The sequence below is a fragment of the Urocitellus parryii genome, chromosome 2 (assembly GCF_045843805.1).
Source record: "Urocitellus parryii isolate mUroPar1 chromosome 2, mUroPar1.hap1, whole genome shotgun sequence".
Classification (NCBI taxonomy): Eukaryota; Metazoa; Chordata; class Mammalia; order Rodentia; family Sciuridae; genus Urocitellus; species Urocitellus parryii.
Genome location: NC_135532.1, coordinates 61838157 through 61859706, shown reverse-complemented (window position 1 = coordinate 61859706; position 21550 = coordinate 61838157). Strand labels below are relative to the sequence as shown.

General features: G+C 32.0%; 1 protein-coding gene across 2 annotated transcripts in view; it reads left to right on the top strand.

Annotated features, from left to right (window-relative positions):
• The window catches only part of Tdrd3 (tudor domain containing 3), a 130177-nt gene that overhangs the window by 83428 nt on the left and 25199 nt on the right, over positions 1-21550 (top strand). For both annotated transcript variants that reach the window (XM_077795209.1, XM_077795210.1), the window contains exons 11-12: positions 6696-7546; positions 12312-12437. In XM_077795209.1, coding sequence (XP_077651335.1) covers positions 6696-7546; positions 12312-12437 — 977 coding nt within the window. The remainder of the gene's footprint in view (positions 1-6695; positions 7547-12311; positions 12438-21550) is intronic.

Below are 21550 nucleotides of genomic sequence, written 5' to 3'. Positions count from 1 at the left end.
ATGTGCTGAAGTATAGTATTAGATAGAAGGAAGAAAATAAGGATTTTAGAGCAACAAGAATTAAAATGGGCTCCACAAAGCCATGTCCTCATCTCCTGCATTAAATCTCCTCTCTAGGGGAAAAAAAAAATCATTAGGGGTTGCACACATACTGTTTTTCTCTTGAAGTTGTTAAGAAAACACAGGGAATAAAAAAAAAATTTCCCACAGTATGACAGTAATTATAAAAATCTTTATTTTGAAAAATTGCTTTTTTCTTCATAAAAGCCATGTTTATTCACTCTAGAAAATACTGAAGAGTACTCATTTATCCCTTCCACAATATTATTTGGGGACTTACCAGGAGCCAGTTACTGTGTTGGAAAAGAGATACTGATAAACAAAATAGGTCAGAGATTTTTAAAATGTAGCAAAACAAAGGCTAGAACAGTTCTGGATTGTATGCTGCCCTGCTGGTACTATAGTAGCACAGAAGAAGGGTTTCTGACTCAGTGGTAGGGGTTGGAGAATATGGTTCTGTTAGAAAAGGTAATATCTAACCTGAGACCTGAGGAGAGACTGGAGAGAAGAGGCTTGGGACATGTCCAGGTGCTGTGCAGGCATGGACATGTGTATGTATGCTTGCGCACAGTGTGCACAACTAATAAATTGAAAATACTCAGAATAAGACTCATCACTTGCACCAGAAAACAAAACTCTGTTGTAGGGTAACTGTTGTTAACCGATGGAGAAAGGCAAAACTGTGGCTAGAAAAACCCTTTCTTTGAAAAGGACATTACAAATATTAAATTTTTTCTAATTGTAATAGCATGTTTGTGGTATGAAATTTAATATGTTTACAGAAAAGGAAAAGGAGAAGAGTCACCTAAGTTACCCAACCAGATGTAGTCCTAGAGCTTTGTCTAACTAGTGCTTCTTTTATCCCTGGCAAAAATAATATTTTTATGGTAATCCTAACCTGAGTTCCAGAATAGTGAAGATAACTCATAGTTATTGATGATTTAATGTTAGTTAGAATAATGGTGCTCTTGCTTGAAGATAGGTATGTGAGAGGGAGGTTAATAGCTGGGCTTGGAACCTGAATGGATGGTCAGTCCCTGCTCTACCTTGTGCTAGTGGTCTTATGGGGCAGACCACTCAGAAAACATACCAAGTCCATTTTGTCCTAATGGGAGAGTCTTTATTTAGCCTGCCGGCTGGTGACTGCTCTCCACAGGACCCATAACTCATAACTGTCTTTGCAAGGAACAGCCTTGAGCCTGAGCATTTCAGGGTCTTTAAAGGCAAAAACCACATCCAGGTTGACATAGCTGCAAACAAGCAGGGGTACAGAAACTGAATTGAGCAGTTAGCAAAACAGTGCAGTGGGTACATTGGTATTTCCCACAGGACTTTCCAGGTTGACATAGCATCAAGCAAGCAGAAGGGAAGTGTCACCTAAGTTACCCAACCAGATATAGTCCTAGAGGACTAGTTGTACTAGTTGAGTACAAGTTAGAGAATGGTTACTAACGTCTAGACAATCAATCTCTGACAGAGTCATTGCCCAAGAAAAATGGGAACCAAAGAGAGAACAATTTACATTATATAAGAATTGCCATTTTGTGTTGCCAAACATGCTATACTAAGCAACTATTGATAGGTACAGAGGCAGAGTGTTCCCATGGGAGAAGCATTTCTTATATTACATGGAGTCTCAGGGTAAAATGGAGCCTGTATGGTCATTGCCCATATAGCCTGGCCCATAACAGTTTGTGACCTTGGGCAAAGCCTCCTCAACGTCCTTATCTGTAAAATGGGGGTATTATTGTGTCCTAAAGTAAGCTCGTCCTTCCTTCCTTCCTTCCTTCTTTCCTTCCTTCCTTCCTTCCTTCCTTCCTTCCTTCCTTCCTTCCTTCCTTCCTTCCTTCCTTCCTTCCTCCCTCCCTCCCTTCCTCCCTCCCTCCCTCCCTTTTTTTTTTTTTTTTTGTATTATGGGAACGCACCTTGGATTTACGTGCATTTTGAGCATGGTGGGAGGGGGCATCTTTGCACTTGTGTTGTTGCTGAATGTTGCACTGTCTTAGAGTTCTCATGATTTGTTTATTTATAGTTGGAATTATCTGCTTTATGACCCCTAGTTTTTAAATTTACTTTTCTCTCTCTTGGTGGTTTTGAATACTAAAAAACTTAATTTTTTTGAACATAAAGTATAAGAAATATGTTTATTTTAAACTTAGTCTTCTGTTTAATGTGTGCCATAGTTATGAAAGAATTTGAGAACAAAAAACAACAGTATATCTTTGATTAATTGATCAAAGAAAATTGTCATGTGAGATTAAAAAAAAACTAGTATTAGTTTATGTGTGATCATTGTTTCTTGGATTTGGTATTTTTATTTGAGTAAGTGGATATCAATTTGGGGATATTAGAATGCATAGTATTTTCCCTTTGAAATTAATTATTAATGATGATTATATTTCATTTAGAATTCATGAAGCAGGTTACTAGCCCAGGACCTTTGTATGTATTATTCCCTCCTCTTGGGCTACTTAAGTTTCCCTGCTTTCATAGCATTCTCATTTTTTTAAAAAAATTTTCTTTTAGTTGTCAACAGACTTTATCTATCTATTTATTTATTTCCTGTGTGCTGAGGACCAAACCCAGGGCCTCACACATGCCAGACAAGCACTCTACCACTGAGCCACAACTCAAGCCCTTTCTTCTCATTATTTAGGGCTCAAGTGGAAACATCACTGCTTCAGAGAGATTTTTTTTCTACTACATTGGTGTAACCTGTCAATTTTATCTTAGTAGCCTGTTTAGTTCCTTCATATATTTTGTCAGTTTTAAGCCATGATATTCTGTTTATATATTTGCTGTCTGCCTCTTCCCAATATAACTGACGTACCACAGAATAGGGGGTATAGTTCCTTAGCCTATTGCTTCATAAATAGTGATTTAGGAGAGTGTTGACCCATCTTTCAGTGTCCACTAACTAAAAGGAGTAACTGAGAGAAGGAAAGAGAGAAATAATATCTTTCTTATTGTACAGGGCCACACAGCTGCTCAGAGGGAGCACTAGGATTGAATTCTAGTGGTCATTTTACTTCCAAAGACCTCATGGACCCTTCGGAAAGTAATTTTACATATTTTTTCAAATTGAGTCTTCAATTTGAAAATCCTGTGGTGTAGGTATCATTATCCACACATTATAGATGAGGAAACTAGAGTTTCTGTGCTGTTGTCAAAGACTCATTACTAGGAAGTAGGAGGGCAGTTTATTTGGTTTTAAGCTCAGTGTTCTCTACAGTAAGTCAGAGATGGTTTTTTATAAGCTTACTTTTCTTTTACATAGTACCAGGCTTTCCCTGCAATCATTTGAACTCTGTCTAAATGTACTCCAATGTGTTTTAATGCAGACCTCTCCTACAGAAGGCAGAAGACTGCATTTTCTGTTTAATGTTGCACTCTTAGCTAAGCAGAAGTGATAGGGTTAAACAGGTAGTAATTGTGAACATAAAGGCTTTTTCTATTCTCAGTGTTTTTAGTAACTCTTTTATCAAATATTTACTGAGTGCCATGTGTTTGTCTGACTTATGGCAAGTAAACACTGAAGCAAACAATACTGAATATACCTTCAGCTTGGCTGTCATGTAACAGTGTTTAAAAAATGTACTACTAACAGAAATCAATGAGATACCTCTATGCATTCACTTGGAAAGATGCTGGGTTAGTAAGCCTCTCTGTGACAAATACTTGAGAAGAACAACTTAGAGGAGAAAAGATTTAATTTGGCTCATAGTTACAGAGATTTCAGTGCATTGTTGGCTGACTCCATTGCTTTGGGCTTGAAGCAAGATAGAATTTTATGGTGGAAGAGCATGATGAGGAAAAGTGTTCTCTTCATGGAGCCAGGAAACAGAAAGAGAGAAAGGGAGAGGCAGTTTGAGATAATAAGGCATTAAGGGCAAGACATATTCCCCAAGGGCACTCCCCCAGTGACCTACTTCCTCCAAGTATGTCCCACATGCCTACAGTTTACACCACCTTCTGTCGTTCATTCAGCTATCAGTGGATTGATATCAATCCACTGAAGAGGTCTGAGCCCTTAAGATTCTATCCCCAAATGTCTCACCTCTGAATCCTGCTGTACTAGAAACCAATCCTTTAATGTGTGAGCTTTTGGGAGACATTCCACATCTGAACCATAACAGACACCCATGCTGTTATGGTTGATTTAAAAAGTACATTGCAGCCTGTAAGATATAACATATTTACTTTTTTTGTTTTTTAAAAAACTAAATATGCAGGATATATCTGTATGAATTGCATTTAAGAAAATAACCTCTGATACCATTAATAATGGCTATATCTACAAGTGGGATTAGAAAGACATATTTCTTATGATAGGACTACAAGTAATTTTTAAATTTCTAAAAATTTATTAGCATTTTTTATGCAGAAAAATTTTAAAGGTTGTATATATATATACATATATATGTATATATATATTTAATCTGGAGAATGTTTCTAATATATTTAAGTGAATAACAATATTTGATTTTCTTTTTTGTTTGTCTCACCTCTGTCTTTTTTTTCCCCCCAACTCTTCTTGATTTTCTGATGTATCTAAATTTTCTCTATACTATGACTTTTATAACATGGCAATGAAGGGGTTTTATTAAAGCATTCTTCCTGCTCTGCTTTCAACAAGAAAAAATAAACAAAAACTAAAGCAAGTTTAGGATTCTAAGTAAAGGAGGGAATTGTGGTAGTGAAAATTTGTAAATAAGGAAGTATCTTATAATCTAAATACCATTTTTTTATGGTTGCCATTAAGTTTATTTGCTTAATTATGGTGCTAATGATAATAATTACCATAAAAACAATAGTTCATATTTATTGAAACTTACTTTTATTGAAGCCAGATACAATTCTAAGAACTTTGTATGGAGAATATATATATATATATATATATATATATATATATATATATATATATATATGTGTGTGTGTGTGTGTCTGTGTGTGTATATATATATACACACACACACACATGCATACATACACAAACACACACGGTTAATCTTCTAAAATATATACTTTGTTCTTATCCCTATCTTAAAGATGAGGTTCAGAAAAGTTAGTTATCTTGCCTAAGGTTTTAGAGCCTAGTAAATGGCAGACCTATGGTAGATGCTATGCTATTTTTAAGTGCCATTTTGTGAGCTTCTAAATACTAGTCCAACTGTAATGGGTTTTAATTTTTTTGCAGTTATTGAAAAGAAATTATTATTTTTAGGTCAGAATTCTGATAGTTCTAGTATCCAAATTTATTTTTCAGCCTATCAAGGATTGTTAAAGAACATTGTAATTTCTGTATTTCCCCAAAATGAACAGATACAGGAGAAAAAATTGTAGCTAATATGTTGTTGGTTACATTCTGGTTTTGTTTAATTTTTGTTCAGCATTTTCTAATGCAAATCTTTTATTGAGGCACATTACTTTGTTTCTTCTCTTGTAAAATAATGCTAATAATAATGCCCTTTCAGGGTGGTTGTAAGGGGTACATGACATAAAGTAGGCAAAAGATCTTTAATGTTTAAAAGTTTTACAAAATAGAAAAAACTGTGAAAATTCTCAGATCAATGTGATAAATATTTCTTAATGAGACCCTGTCTCAAAAAAAAAAATAAATAAAAAGGACTGGGTATGTAGCTCAGTGGTAAAGCACTCCTGGGTTTAATATGCAGTGCCAAAACAAAAGAAAAAGAATTGTTATCTGCATTATTTATGGTGTAGGATAAAAGAAACATTGTTCACCAAAGACAAATCAATGTATTTAATAATAATGTTATAAGCATGCTATGTGAAAAAAAGAGGAAGATAGAAATAGAATTCAAATTACTACATGAAATACAGCCATTAATATATTATCTATTATTATGTATTTACCATGTTACTACTTTTGGTTTCAAGTTGGATATTACCTGTATTATTATGCTTAGTAAGATTTTTGATGCTCTTTTCTGTATTTTTAAGTAGTACATGCTCTTAATTACTTTGATAGGTCAAGAAATTATTTTTCTATAATAGCATATCTGTTTGAAATATAAACAGCCATTCAGATCCAGAAATATTTAAGAAGGAACATATTTGCAAATGCTCTAATATGAATGATAATGATAGCTGTACATATTTAAATTAGAGCAGGATTCAGAAAGGGGAACAAGTGTTATACAGTTTCATAGTTGTTTCTGAGTTAGCAATTTAAAGTTTTATTTCATTAATATTTTGGGACATGAATTACCAGAATAGCTTATAGATAATTATATTATAAAAATGGAAACATTCAGCAACAAAGACAAATGACTTTTCTACCATTTTTTCTTAGTTCACATCATTGCTTTACTCATCCAATGGTGCTAACCTAAAACAATCCTATGTTAGAAATACAGGATTCTAAAGGGCTGGGGATGTGGCTCAAGCGGTAACGGCGCTCACCTGGCATGCAGGGGGCGCTGGGTTCGATCCTCAGCACCACATAAAATAAAATAAAGATGTTGTGTCCGCTGAAAACTGAAAAATAAACATTTAAAAAAAAAAACAAGTAAAGAATTAAAATTATGAGGTAGGAAAGTGGAGGAAGGTATTAAAGTAGTAATTCCATAATTTTGCATTAATATGATAATTTTTGGTGTATTACCTTTCAGAACCTAAGTCACAGCTGCAACAATTTCATCAGGGACAGCACAGAATGTCAAGTACTGAACAAAATGGAGTAAAAGATAATAATCAACCAAGACATCTTCCTCGAAGTGATACCAGGCAGCCACGAAATGAAAAACCTCCTCGTTTTCAAAGAGACACCCAAAATCCAAAGTCACTTTTAGAAAGCAGTGGATTACCTAGAAATAGAGCTTCTGAAAGACCAAGTACTTCTTCAGGATCTGAAGTATGGGCTGAAGAAAGAATAAAGTGTGATCGACTATATTCTAGATATGACAGAACTAAAGATGCTTCATATCCTCTAAGCTCTCAGCACAATGATGGTGCTTTTAAAAAAAGAGAAAACTCTATGCAAAGCAGATCAGGAAAAGGCCCATCTTATTCAGAGGCAAAAGAAAATCCACTTCCTCAAGAATCCATAGATTATAATAACCAAAAACGAGGGAAAAGAGAAAACCAAACAGGTAATCCTGATCATTTTTATGACAGGAAATCACGAACAATAAACAATGAAACTTTCAGTGGTGTGAAAATTGAAAAACATTTTAATGTAAATACTGATTACCAAAATTCTGTCCGAGCTAATAGTTTCATTGGTGTTCCAAATGGAGAGACAGAAATGCCACTGAAAGGAAGACGAGTAGGACCAATTAAGCCTGGAGGACCTGTCACAGCTACACCTTATGATGAGAAAGTATTTTACAATAGTGGGCCCAAAAGAAGATCAGGCCCAATTAAGCCAGAAAAAGTGCTAGAATCATCTATCCCTGTGGAGTATGCAAAAATGTGGAAACCTGGAGATGAATGTTTTGCACTTTATTGGGAAGACAACAAGGTATGAATGCTATAAACATGTTAAGTACTAATATTCCCAAATGTAATATTCTGTTGGGAATTTATAGAAAGCCATTACTTGGAACTGTGTATTTGGTTCTGCACTTGTACTTGTTTAAAGCCTTTAAACAGTTTTATAGTTTATAAAAGAGAAACATTTAATTTTTTTATGGATGCTTAGACATCTTTCCCTTAAGATTTGATTAAGTTAGGTTTAATTTTAGCTTTCATATTATAAAATTATAGCAGTGATTAAGTATAGTCCAAATTTATTTCACTTGTCATTTGCTGACTTATAAATGTTTTTCATTTTAATAATATTTTACTGATTCATAAGGAACAAATTTGTTGTGTGGTACAGAATAAAATTCTGCAGATTTTCATTTAAAGAGAACATATACATTCAGGCTACTTTAAAAAAAATAAGAGTATGTGATTAATTATTTACCTTATAATAAATGATTTAATGTTTATTAGATTGATAATTTAGAGGTTTTAATTTTTACATTATATGGTAGCTGAAAGGGAAAGAAGGAAGTTGGGAGAAAAGGAAAAGATAAAATCAGAACAAGCAGGAATCTAGCAGATCAAGTAAGAGCTTAGCCAAAGAAGACCAACATGCAAGAACAGGAAAGGCATGGACAGAAGGCCCCTTGGAGAGAAGTATTTTGTACATTCTCCTTTTACCCAACATGTTTTCAACCAACTGCTCTTCTTATCATTGAGGGCTTGACCTGAACATCAGCTCCTAGAAGAAGCATCTATGATTTCCCTCAAAAGTGATTTTCCTTCTCAATGCTTTGTTCACTTTAATTTTAAACTTACCATAATTTGTAAATATTTTTGGTTTTGATTCCTCAGTTGGTATCTTTCTCCTCTGCCTTACTATTAAATTCTTTAAAGGCAGGATTATGCCTGGGTTACTCCTCCCTACAGCATAGGGTTGTTTGTTTTTTTTTAATTGTTGACTATTGATTAGTTAACCTAGGTGGGGATACTTAACAGAAAAAAAATAGAGTGGTGAGGGGTTTGAAATAAGTATTTCATAGTTAGAATTCTATTAATTGATAAAGTAAGGATGTGTCCATGCAAGTGGGTGTGTTCATGAAAGTGTGTGGCTAGTGGGCGTGGAGGTAAATGTAACTGAAGTTGTTAAGGAACTGAAATTCAGACAAGGGAATTTGGATGGATCCTTTACAAGGATGCCTTAAGACTTGGGATCTGGAACCAAGTCCTGTTATATTCAATGATTATAAGGTATAAGCATGGTGTTAATCATTACCTGATAATGGCAACAAGGGGGGCGGAAAGGGTGGGAAATCTAGATGGCATTACCTTTTAAAGCTTTTATATGAATATGGGATAGTATTTGCTTACAAGTGGCTCTCTGTATGTCCAGTCTTTATTCAAGGAGAGAAAGAAGGAAGAAGACAAAACTGTCCGAGTGTCCTTTTTTTTCTAGAAAAGCAAAAGCTTTCCCAGGAATACTAGCAAGACTTTAATTAAATCTCATTATTTGAACTATTTCAAATGGCCACTTTCTGGCTGTCAGAGAAGCTTGGAAAGCAGATGCAGTTTCTGCACTATCTAGACTCTGGTTCTACCAATTCAGACCACTTAACTTTCTAAAATTAAGGAATTATTTGATTTGGGTAGTAGGGAGGATTCCTTACATTTAGCTATTTCTCTCTCATTATAGAGGCAAGAGAAAGTGGTTAGTCTTTATCAAACCAACATTGATTTCTTGAAAGGGAATGCCCACTGTGTCAGATGCTTTTGTGAATGACTAAGGTGAGGTTCATGGAAGCATGTTTTCTCTAGGGACAACTTCTATATGAAGTTGTTGATGACCTGGTTTGTAAATATTCAGGCTTTCCACTGAAATCTCACAAAGATTGTGGAAGTAAAGGCAGAGCTTAAAACCAGCCCTCCACAGGAATATGGACATCTCCTATACTATGTAGGCCTGCTGAAAAGAAAGGGAAAAAATTAGCATTGGTGATTGACTACCCACAAATGAAACAACAGAGAGGAATAACAGGTCTTCATCTATTCAGATAATTGGACTTAGCAAACAAATTCCTTCAACAAATATTAATTGAGTATTGAACAAAACATTATGAGTAGCTGCTAAGTGCCAGGTGCTTGGAATGTATAAGATAATTCAGACTATGTGCTGTCACCCAAATGCTTCCAAATACCTGATAGGATTAAGTTTTAATCTTAATTATAATTATCTACAAAAATCGGTAATAATTAATTTATCTATTACCTTAGTTGAATACGTTTTAAAAAAACCCTAGCCTGGTTATGGTGGTTCATAGCTGTAATCCCAGCAGCTCAGGAGTCTGAGGCAGGAGGATTACACGTTCAAAGCCAGCCCTCTCTTAAAATAAAAAAGGGCTGAGTATGTGGTTCAGTGGTTAAGTACCCTGGGTTCAATTCCTAGTACCATAAATATAAACTAAAAAAATTAAAAATAAACTTCTAGAACATAGTACCTAATACCCAAAATGTTTCAAGCTATGAGAGTGTTCTTAGAGTAACTGGATAATATTTTAAGGTGACTACTTTTTAAAAATTGTATACTTTCAGTTTAGGATAAGGACTATAGACTCTTAACTATATTATACTCTTAAGTATTGAAAATAAGATAAGCAACATTCTCCTGTGAAAGACAGAATTAGTTATCCTCTAAAACCATACAACTTAAGAGGTAGTTTTTAAATGTGTTGTCAAGAATAGAAAACTTTCCAATTTCCAACCAGAGACAAGGATGGAAATTTAAGAAAAGGAATTGACTGTAACTGTCAGTAAGAAACCATAATCTTTGTAATTGCATTGTAATGATATTTTGGAGATAATCAGTGTAATCTGTTGTTTTTAAAAAATTCTTCCTAATACCTTTTCTTCTTTCTAGCATTGTTTCCAAAGAAGGATCTGAGAATTGGTGGGCAGTTCTCCTTCTTCATTGAGACTGCCAGACTAGTTCAGCTCTTTCTCCCCTCTGACCTGGAATATTTTAACAGCTTTCAAATTGGTTTCCTTGCCTTAAACCCCATTATTCTTAAATTTGTCATTAATAGTGTCACCATTGTGATTCTTCTCTTAGAACATGCTATTGTTTTTCCTTAAAATCTTTTACCTGCTGATGAAATACAGACTTGAGCATGAATACAGACCTTCCATTATCTGATCCTTACATACTTATCCTGCATTTCTTGTTGGCTTAACCACCTTCTCACATCATAATTAATTTAAAACTGTTTTTGGTTTTTTACACTCAGCTTCATGTTTTATGTCTTTGTAACTTTCCCTGGAATACCTGTCACTGCTCTTTATTTGACTAAATGCTCTTCACCCTTGAACTCATTCCATCTACCTCAGGAAGTTTTTCCTAAGCTCCTCAGTTTAAGTGCCACATCTCTACACCTGTATTATAATACTTATATAGAAGTGGGGTTTTTAGTATGAATCATTTTTCTTAAACTATAAGGTATTTTTGTATTAAAGATTTGACTTTATTTGGGGTGGTAGAGTTTCTTAAATGAGGCCTTTTAAAAACTCACCTCTATGTCACGAGCTGAAAATACAAACCAGATAAGTGGTATACACGTCCTAAGTTCATAAGAGTATTAACTTATTTGTCTTCCTATGTCTGTTGAACTTCTTTGAACTGACACATAACTTCAGAAGTTCATAATTGAAGCATGTATGCAGCACAATTCACAGAACACAAGAATGTGAGGCTAAAAAATAAAGGAGGAAGTTAGAAAGTGTTATGTATACCCAAGACTCTTAAGACAGAGTCCCAACATGGTGACTAAACCTGCAACAACCAGACCTGGGAAGGAAAACCATGGATTCACTGAACAGTTTTGTAGTACAAAATACACTAGTTAAATATAGCTAAAAAACAATTATTTCCTTATATTCTTGGGGTAATAAGATTTTTTTTGAAGGATGTAGAGAATGTGAATTTTTATTGCCTTTATTCTGGTGAACTTTTGAAGAGATACTGTTAGTAGATATATTGTTACAGTCAAGCATCCAGCTATCCTACCTTGAAGAAAATGTTCTCTAAGAGCAAATTATTTTTTATATTTATTTCACATTCACTAAACAACTTTCAGACCTATAATTTGGGTCTTGAATGTATTGATCTATATTGAAGAAGTACTCTATCATATGACCTACTCTCAAATATCATAACAAATTTTTAATTGTAATTATTATGTAAATAAGTTCCTTACAAGTCTGTAATATGCATGAGGTTCTCAGAGGCAAATTACACTGGGATAGATTGTTTCAAACTCCACAAATCCCAGATTTGACTGAAGTGCTTACTCCTTACTCAATATCCTTACCTTACTCCAGCGATTTGTGATAAAGAAGCAATGACCTTTTTTCTTTGTAATTTATTTTTGTTATATATTTCTCTTTTTAAAATAAATTGCTTGTTAATATATTCTGATTTGTATCTATGTATTACCTTATCAGTATTAGAGGGTGAACTAATGGTAGGGTTTCTTTCTTAAAAATATTATGCATTGTCTAGTTAAACAGACCATCTCTAGAAGGCATAAAAATAGGGCCACATACATTTTTATATTAAACTTTTTGTTAAATAAACTTAAATAGCAAAAAAAAAAAAACTACATTATGCATTGTTATAGTGATACACCTTGAAAATTTGTATTTCCATTAACATTGCCTTGGAGGATAGCATTGATTGTCATACTTAAAATTCCTTTTTCCCTTCTCAGTTTTACCGAGCAGAAGTTGAAGCCCTCCATTCTTCTGGTATGACAGCAGTTGTTAAATTCGTTGATTATGGAAACTACGAAGAGGTGCTACTAAGCAATATCAAGCCCATTCAGACAGAGGCATGGGTACGTGATCCAAATTCTGTACAAAGGCATAATCTATTTTGAAGAAAACATATAGCTCTAAGACATTAGTTATAGTCATACAAAATTTGCGAATGGAAAAATATTTTGAATTTGTTTAAAACTGGCTACCCCAAAATAAGATTTTAATTTAATAATTATTCTGAACTAAAATAAAAATGATTGCATTGGAATTACTTTTCTTGTATAATGTGCTGTTTTATTACTTTGGAAATAGGTACCCTTATTTACATGTTTGCCAAAAATTTATATTTGTAAAATGGGTTTTTATGCATATTTTGTTTTTTCCCATATTGTTATTTTAAATCTGACTAAACTATGTCCAGCAGTTGTAATAGTTAAATCTCTGTTGGATACATGTATATTGCTTATTCTTCTAGTTACATGTAAAATTTTAAAAAAATACTTTAAATTATATTTGAATTCACACTGCATTTGCCCCCCCTCACACACATACACACAAATATATGTACAGATTAACAATAAATATCTGTTTAATAATTATTTGATTAGTTTTATTGCCAAATGTTTGTCAAATCTGTGTGATAACTTTGATGATATAATTTAGAGCTTACTGGCCTCATTTAGAGTCCATTTTATATAGAACTCATGATTTTGTATAGTTTCTCAGCCACACTTGGTCAAAAACCTGGGCATAAGAAAAGTTTAATAAAATTTTTCTTATTTTTCTCACATCTCCCTGTGGGTAGTTGTAAATAAATTTATTATTGTAAGCCTAATTGGTTCCTATTTCCCTAAAATACCAAAATATGCCAGAAAATTATATTTAGAAAGTAGCCTTTATCCTTGAAGCATACATTGTTCTCTCATGAGCTGATTTTAGTTTTGATTTTTTAAAGTTTTCTTTTGTATCTTTACTGGTTCCTCTACCCTTAAATATAAATAAAACAACAACATGGAACCTAATAGCAATAATCAATGTTAGGAGCCATGGATCTTTATTTTCTGCCTTTTTTTTCCTAAAAAAAAATCATTTTCTAGATGATTTATCATCTTATATTTTACAATTTGACATTACTAATGGTTTACATGTTTACTTAAGAGATACTTTTTCTTGCTCTCATTTTTTAAAGTTTAACTGCTTTTCTTCTAAAAGACTGAAATACCATCAATATATAATTTATGCTTTTCTTGGAGATATTTGATTTAACCATATATTTACTCTTGTTGTTCTCATTATAAATATTTTCATTCTATTTTTCCCATTAATATACTTAATCTACTTTTGATGATGAAAGTAATTATTTATTGATCTATATTTCTAGACATTCAGTTCTAGTTTGCTATTCTCTATATACTCCTAATAGGTTTTAGCCTTAATAAAGAATCAGAAATAGAATTCTTATGTTATTTAGCTTTTTTTTAAAAAAAATGTACACTTAGTCAGAATTTAATTCTTTTCTCCTTAAAGAAAATTTAGTTTTCTTACCTTGCTTCTTCTCACCTTTCTTTTAAAGTTCCAAGGTGATAAGGATCACATTTGTTATTCCTTACTGTACCTCTTCTGTTCAGAGCTTTTTATAGTCAGAGACTTTTCCTTTTCCCACCTTAATAGTTTTCATTGCCTTATCCTTGATTTTAAATCTATGCAAACTTAGCTGGAGAATATATTTTTATCAGATGTCATAGCCCATGTAATGATTCTATGCTGAACAACTATACTTCCTTTTTTTTGCTTACCCATTTGTGAATACTCATCTATGATTTAGTTTGCTATTTTTAAACTCATTTTCTTTTCCTATATTTTATTTAGAAGTCATTTATAAGGTACTTAAAATATTTTTCAAAAAGAATCAGGATAAATCATTAAATATTTTGGAAGTGTTAGTATTTCTTTAATTCTATTTATACATAATCAAATGATTCTTAATGGTTTATAATTTTGCAAAAATGAATATTTTTTTATTTGAGTGAATAATTACCTTGGTTGAGAGAAACCTCTCCTTCTTGAAATATAGAGGCCACTAATTTAATATTTCTTCATTATTCACCATTAAAATATATATATATGTGTGTGTGTATGTGTACGTATACATAAAAGCCCCTGCAGAAATATAATCTATGTGAATGTTAGTACATGTAATGTAAAGTTAGTGTGTGATTCTCTTAGCTGCCAACAGTGTTAATGTTGTGGACTGTGAGCACTTTTTCTTTTTGTGACTAGAGACTATAACATGGTTTAAATTAATCAAATATGTATATAATTATCAAAAAGAATGGCATTCACTGTACCAATAAGAAGATAACACTAATTGATAAGTCATACTAGTAAAACTAAAGGGCTGCAAAGGTGCAAGGAAGTTGTTCAAGTCCTTAGCACAATTATTCATTTACACTGTGGATTGTGGAATTTTTAATTTTTTAACTCTTGCACTACAAATGTGCATTAGTATTTTTATTGTGAAATGATACTGTATCTTTTATTAAGATTTATGTTTGTTATTGGCACACGATTTTAGATAACCTCTTAAGTTTTCAGTTTTCCCCAGTGTAAGTGAAGACCTTTTAAGTAGTTTGCAAAAAAAAAAAAAAAAAATGAGAGAGAGAGAAAAGGAAAAAAAAACCTGCATTTAAGCCAAAAGCCTTTACAGAAGTCAGTTGCTTGTATTGTTTCTTAGAATTTTAAGGATCAAGCATTAAATAAAATGCATGAAATATTAAGAGACTCAATGACTAAGGTAACAGTCTATTGTATGAAAAATTAAAATAAAAATCAAGTAAATACTTTAAATCTAAGTGTTAATGTTTTTCTCATGAGATTTAGGAATTTTTTCGCCTTACATATGTCTATAGGCCAATTATTTATTTCCCTTTTTTCTCTGGAGATACCTTTTTAGTTCCAGAACATACTCAGGGATGATATTTTAAATGGCCAAATATATGTTCTAAATATTATTAAAGACTTTATTTCTTCCAAAATGATTGACTGAACTTTTTGGTAAGTCATGCTCAATTTTGGCTTTGTTGTTATTGCTCTAGCTAGATTTCACCTGGTTCTTTTGGCTACCATAAAACATTCTGTCTTCTTTCCTTTATTGTAGTGAACTTTCTAATTATCATATGTAATGTGAAATTTACAGCTCATTGTGAATTGGGTAAATGCTTTAACTTTTTTTCTGGCTTTTGTTTTGTAAAGATTGAGTCTTTGCACCATTGTAGGGTTTTCCATATGTTAGCAAAGCAAATGAAACATAATGGAGTCTCATGTATTTCTTATGAAATACATGGAGAAACAGTATTATTTTAGATTTTTAACTACTGTATGAGAAAATATTATGGCCCTTTCCCAACTGGCTTCTTGTAATTCTAAAACTATTAATAGAAAACCAGTAAACAGATGCCCCAGGCAATTTGGAAGCACTGTAAAATACCTTGGCACTACTGCTCAGACTGCTGCTCTGACAGTCCTTTTGTGTGTTTTGGGTGCTGTTGCTACTGAATTGTTCTTCTAAACCTGGGAGGATGCTGTTGAGTTCTGATTTTCCACATACATTCAGGACCTGGATTCTACTGAAACTTTTATGTCCTAAGCAGTGTTTTAGAACATGATGGTATCTAAACTTTTCAAAGTTTACAGTATCTGCTTCTTGCTATCAGGAAATGATCACTGTTCACCTACTGTTTTAACCAGAAAAATTATGATTGTGTAGGTAATGTTTGATAGGTAGATGGTTATTGTCTTTCAGGTGATTATCCTACGTGTTTTTCTGTAAAATATGTATCTATTCAACATATTCTGTGCACATCTGTTAGATGCCAGGCATCACTTAAGTGAGAGGTATATATAAAAACCACAAAATACACCAAAGTATCTGGTCTCTGCACAAAAGTAAGAAAGTTATAATTTTTACTATATGAAACACTTCAGTGTCTCATCAGGATCTTCTTGTGTTTTGAAACTTTAAAACAAAATAATAGTAGAGAAAATACTCTTTTTATTAACTGAAGTTTTAGTTTAAGTAATATATAGATCTTTATTCTACCTTAGTTTGAAGATGAAATTTTTATGGAAGAAAGTACAGCAATAAATCTTGTTTATGTTCTTTTACTTTTTTATTATTATTTTTAAAAACAGGTGTGGCTTGTTGCTAGGCTGGCCTTGAACTACTGGGCTCAGGTGATCTTCCTGCTTAAGCCTCACAAGTAGCTAGAACTACAGGCACATGACATTGTGCCCAGCTTTATTTCACATATTTAAAAAGTAAAATTTGTTTTTAGATGAATTCAGCTCTGTTTTTTATAGTAATTACAATGTGTATACTTTCCAACTTAGCATACTTAGGAACTATCAATCTCAAGTTTTAATTTTGAAGTAACTGCACATAGTTTTTGTTGTTCTTTATTTCTTTCTTTATTTTTAATAATGGCATCTTGGAAAGCACATTTGAAAGTCACCTTTTTAAATTCAGATAACATTCACAAAACCCATAGATTATTCTAACCTATTTAAATGAGAAGAAAAATAAAGAATTGGGATATGTAAATTAAATAATTTAAAACAAAGCTTAAGTATTATTAGAATGTATCCTGTTAACAATTTCAGTGACTTAATGATAAATTAGGTTATAAGTAGTTTGATTTTGATATTGAAAAATATAGTGGATTTTAAAAAGAAGACAGTTGTTATACAAAACATTAATTTCAGAGGAATATCAGAATTATGTAACAATGAATTTCTGCCAATTAGTATTTAATAAAAAGTGCAAATACTTAGTTGATCCAATCTATAAAGTTTTTTTATTCTTGCTGATAAATTCTTAAAGTAGTACAAATAATCTAGCATAATTACATTTTTTCACTAAACACATAGTTTGGTTAAAGTCACTAAAATATTACAATATGTTGGCTTCCACTATACATATTTTGGGAAATAGGCAATACCCATTTTCTTTTGCAAAGTAAACAGTAAATCAAGGCAAGGTACATTGTTAATTTAACCCATTTAAGAACATAATTTTCAAATTATAGGCTGTGGAACTTGATAACTTTATGTCAGTATCTTTCTTTCTTTTGCTGGGGATTCAATCCACAGCCTTGTTCATGCTAATAAGCACATGCTCTACCACTGACCTGTGCCCCAATTCACCTTGTAGTATCTTTAGGCTTCATTTTAATAATCTTTGCTTGTATTAGACAAACTTTATTTCTTCTTCATCTATTACTCAACCTTTTGAAATTCCTACAGTAGATTGTTGATTATATAAAACCAATTTACTGGAGATACAAAATCTGTTGGCATAGAGAGGAGATGATTTATTCTTAAGTATACTCCATTTGCTTAGGTATGTCACTTTAAAAATTGTTCATTTCTGACCCTTAAAAGTCAAATTCAGATTGTAACAGCTAAACCTAATGGAAAATTATGAAAATCTTGAGATTTAGTTTTGATCTAGCTATACTATTCAATAGAGATAATTTATTTCATCTTTTAAATTAATGTTAAAAATAATATACTATTTTAAGAATGTGTACAAAAGTATGTTTAAATTTTAATATAATGTAATCTTTTCAAACTATGTAAAAACTTTTTTAAATGGTTTCTGGGTAAACTGATTTTTCTTTATTGATCAATAAAAGTACATATTATATATATATATATACACATATATTTTTACATATATACATACATATATACACATACATGTATATATATATATTAATATACACACACACATATATATATATGTATATGTATATATATAATTTTTTTTTCTCTTTCTGAAGACAAAGTAACTCCCACAGTAAAGTAACATATCAGGGTATTACCTAAGACATTTTTCTTTTTAGTTAATGATATTCTTGAGGTTTCTAACTTTAAAGTTTGTAAAGCAAGTTAATCCTCAAATTACTTAAATTTTACTCATTTTCTCTGTCAGGTTAGCATAATTATTTGAAAAATATATAGCATTCTTTTGTTATACACATGAATTATAATAGTATGAGATGATACATTAATCTTTTATCATCTGAGTCTCCCTTTTATTAATGGCATGGACTTGTGAATATGTTGTTGGTTAATTAAGAAGTAAATTCATGATGCTTTACCTTTATACTGACTATTATATAATTTTAATTTTGTCCTTTGAAGTAATCTGAATGGGGCTTTTATGGGTGAGAGCCACCGCTGAAGGGGGTTGGAATTGTCAGGTGCAGTTATTTTCTCCTCATACTTTTTTGATTCAGTAAACCCAGGGTTGTTCACTTCTAAATACAAATTTTATCTTTTCATTTATTTAACTTAAAGGGAATTTTAAAACTATATTTTCCAACTCCTTTGAATTTTACCATTTCTAGATGGAGGACTTGCTAATATGCTCATTGCACAGGGAAAAAGTAATGAAATCAATGCATTATAAGGATATTTTGTTTTATTTCTATGTTCCCAAAGATGTCAGCCTTACATTTGTAAATCTTAAAAGGCATCCTTCTTGAATTGAAGAAAAAATGAAATTCTGTTTTAGTTTCTGGTAAATTTCTGAGACTTTTTCATCTGCATCTAGAATACCAGTAAAACAATGTTGATTATCGAACTATAGATCATTTCCTTTCAGTGGGATCTCCCTCAGTGTGGTTCTGTGTCTTCTAAAGTCAGTGATGGTGTACCTCAACGATTTGGACTAAAAGTTGACTTATAATGCATATTTGATTGCATACCATAATGAGTTATCAGTTACCCATTCTCTTTTTAATCTTACACAGTCATCTGTGTATCTCTATTTAATGCTCTTTCTCTGTATACTTAACTTTTTTCTCTATATTTAACTTTTACCATCTTATTTATTAGTCATTTCCCTTAGTTTTCATTCAGTTTCTTAAACATTGTGTCCTTTATTTAAATTTTTTTTTAACTTCTGGTATCTTTTTGTACAAATAAAAATAGTCTTCCTACTGATCCTAATTTTCTGAACTTTACTGGATCTATGCTGTCTATTCTAGAATCATATCCAATAGGTTTTACTGTTAAACTTCTAGCAAAAATAGCAGAATTTATCTATCTCCTTGTGAGAAATACTTTGGTATTATAGAGCTTCCAGTTCCATTAAGCTTGGGAACTACTGGCAGGAGTTTTACACCTTGGCTTGAAATAAGTCCCTTAGTGGCCTGTCATTGGCTGAGAGCTCCATTCAGAAGGGAAAGGAAATACTGCAACAGTGAGTACATTTTATTTGCTTTTTAAAAAACCTCATAATTTATTAAGAGTAAACATAATGAAGAAGTTTTTAATTTGCAGCTTAGAGCATCATAAAAATACTGAAGTCATTTTTTGAGGGATATGTTTTTCTTCTCACCTCATCCATTTAGTTTTCTAAAGTATGTTCTAAGAACATGAGTTCTGTTTTATACTTAAACAAATTTGGAAAATGCTGTGTTAAGTAAGTCCTTTTTGATTACAGGACTTATTTGAGTCACTAACAAGTTAATAAATATCTTAAATCTCCATAGGAAAGGTAATATAGAGTGCTTCAAAGCCTTATTTGCTCATGCAACCCCACCCTACCCTTCACATTAGAACTTGTTATAGAAAGTCTGTGTGAGGTACCTGGAAAACATGTTAACTATTTTCTTAACTTGATGGTTTTTAAATCTCCCATCTAAAAAATGAGAAAGATTTATCCTTAAAATTTATTGTTATACATTTTCCAAACCTCTTATAATGTATATTTTTGTAGTTGTAGATGGACAGAATGCCTATATTTTATTTGTTAATTTTTATGTGGTGCTAAGGATTGAATCCAGTGCCTCATGCATGCTAGGCAAGTGCTTTGCCACTGAGCTACAGCCCCTATAATGTATTTTTGTTTTAAATGAAGACTAAATGTATACAGAACAACTTCTCCTCAAACAACAAACATTTCAAGATTTTCTATGACTAGGGAGCAAAATATTTTTCTGAAATTTTATGCCCTTTTAAATCTTTCTGCTATTACAGTAGGATTTAATTTCATAAAATATTTTATTGTACATGTAATTATACACAATTCACTATCTTTTGTATAACATTCAGAAATTGCCATTTGTGAAAACGCCTTTTGTAGCTTTCATAATATTATTGTCTTTTCCTATAATTCTCACCTAATAACACACATGATGTTTATATTTTCTATCAGCACGGTATTTCATCATTTTTTTGGATTTTTTTCTTTGGAGTTTTTCACCTAGTCTAAGGTGAAATATAAAGCCCTCTTCCCCAATCTCCTGTTTTTCATTAAACTGGCATTGACTATTAAGTAAAAAAAAAAAAGTGTCCAAATAAGTTAATTCCACTGAGTGTGTGGATATTCTTAAATGGAGAAGAGGACTTATAAAGACCAATGTGTTTGCTTTGTACTAACATTTGTATTATTCTTTTAATAATGCACCAGTGAATTGCCTTAGGCCTTTATATATTATTGTTTTATGTATTTAAAAGCTTGTTATTCAAAGCCTCCTGGGAAACTAATTCTTCTAACTACTCTAGGTCTCCTGTTTTTATTTTCTTGATTTCATTTGTTAAATCAGATGAACTGATAATCTTGGATCTGATGCCAGAGCTCACTTGAGAGATCTGGAAGAAAAAATATCCTTATTCAAGTTATATCCTCTTTTAGGCACTTATTTATAAGTTAAGGAAGAATTTACTGTTGCATATTAACTGTAGGAATGCTAAGGAATTATATGAATAATAAGTAGATGTATACTACAATTTGATGGCATCAGAATTTTAAGTTAGTCCATGAACTACTGTTGTTAGATGAAACAGTGGAAGGAGGGCAGCAATTATTTAATTATTTATTGAATAATTGGTGTAGTCCTGGTGATCACCTTGATTATATTAAAAAATGACAAGCCTGGTTAATTTTTCTTTTCTTTTTTTTTAAACCAAATATTCCTTAATTTCTTTTTTGTACCAAAAAGTCTTTGGAAAACAGATCTCCCTGTGTATGTGCAAAAGACTAAAAAGATATAAGTATAAGATGCATTTCCTTTCCTCCAGAAACCACTTAGTAAATATTGATAAGGCTGCCATCAGACTGAAATGGTGCCATCTTTGAATCATTGCTGTCTTTGTTCCTGGTTTCAATTTTGTTATGTAT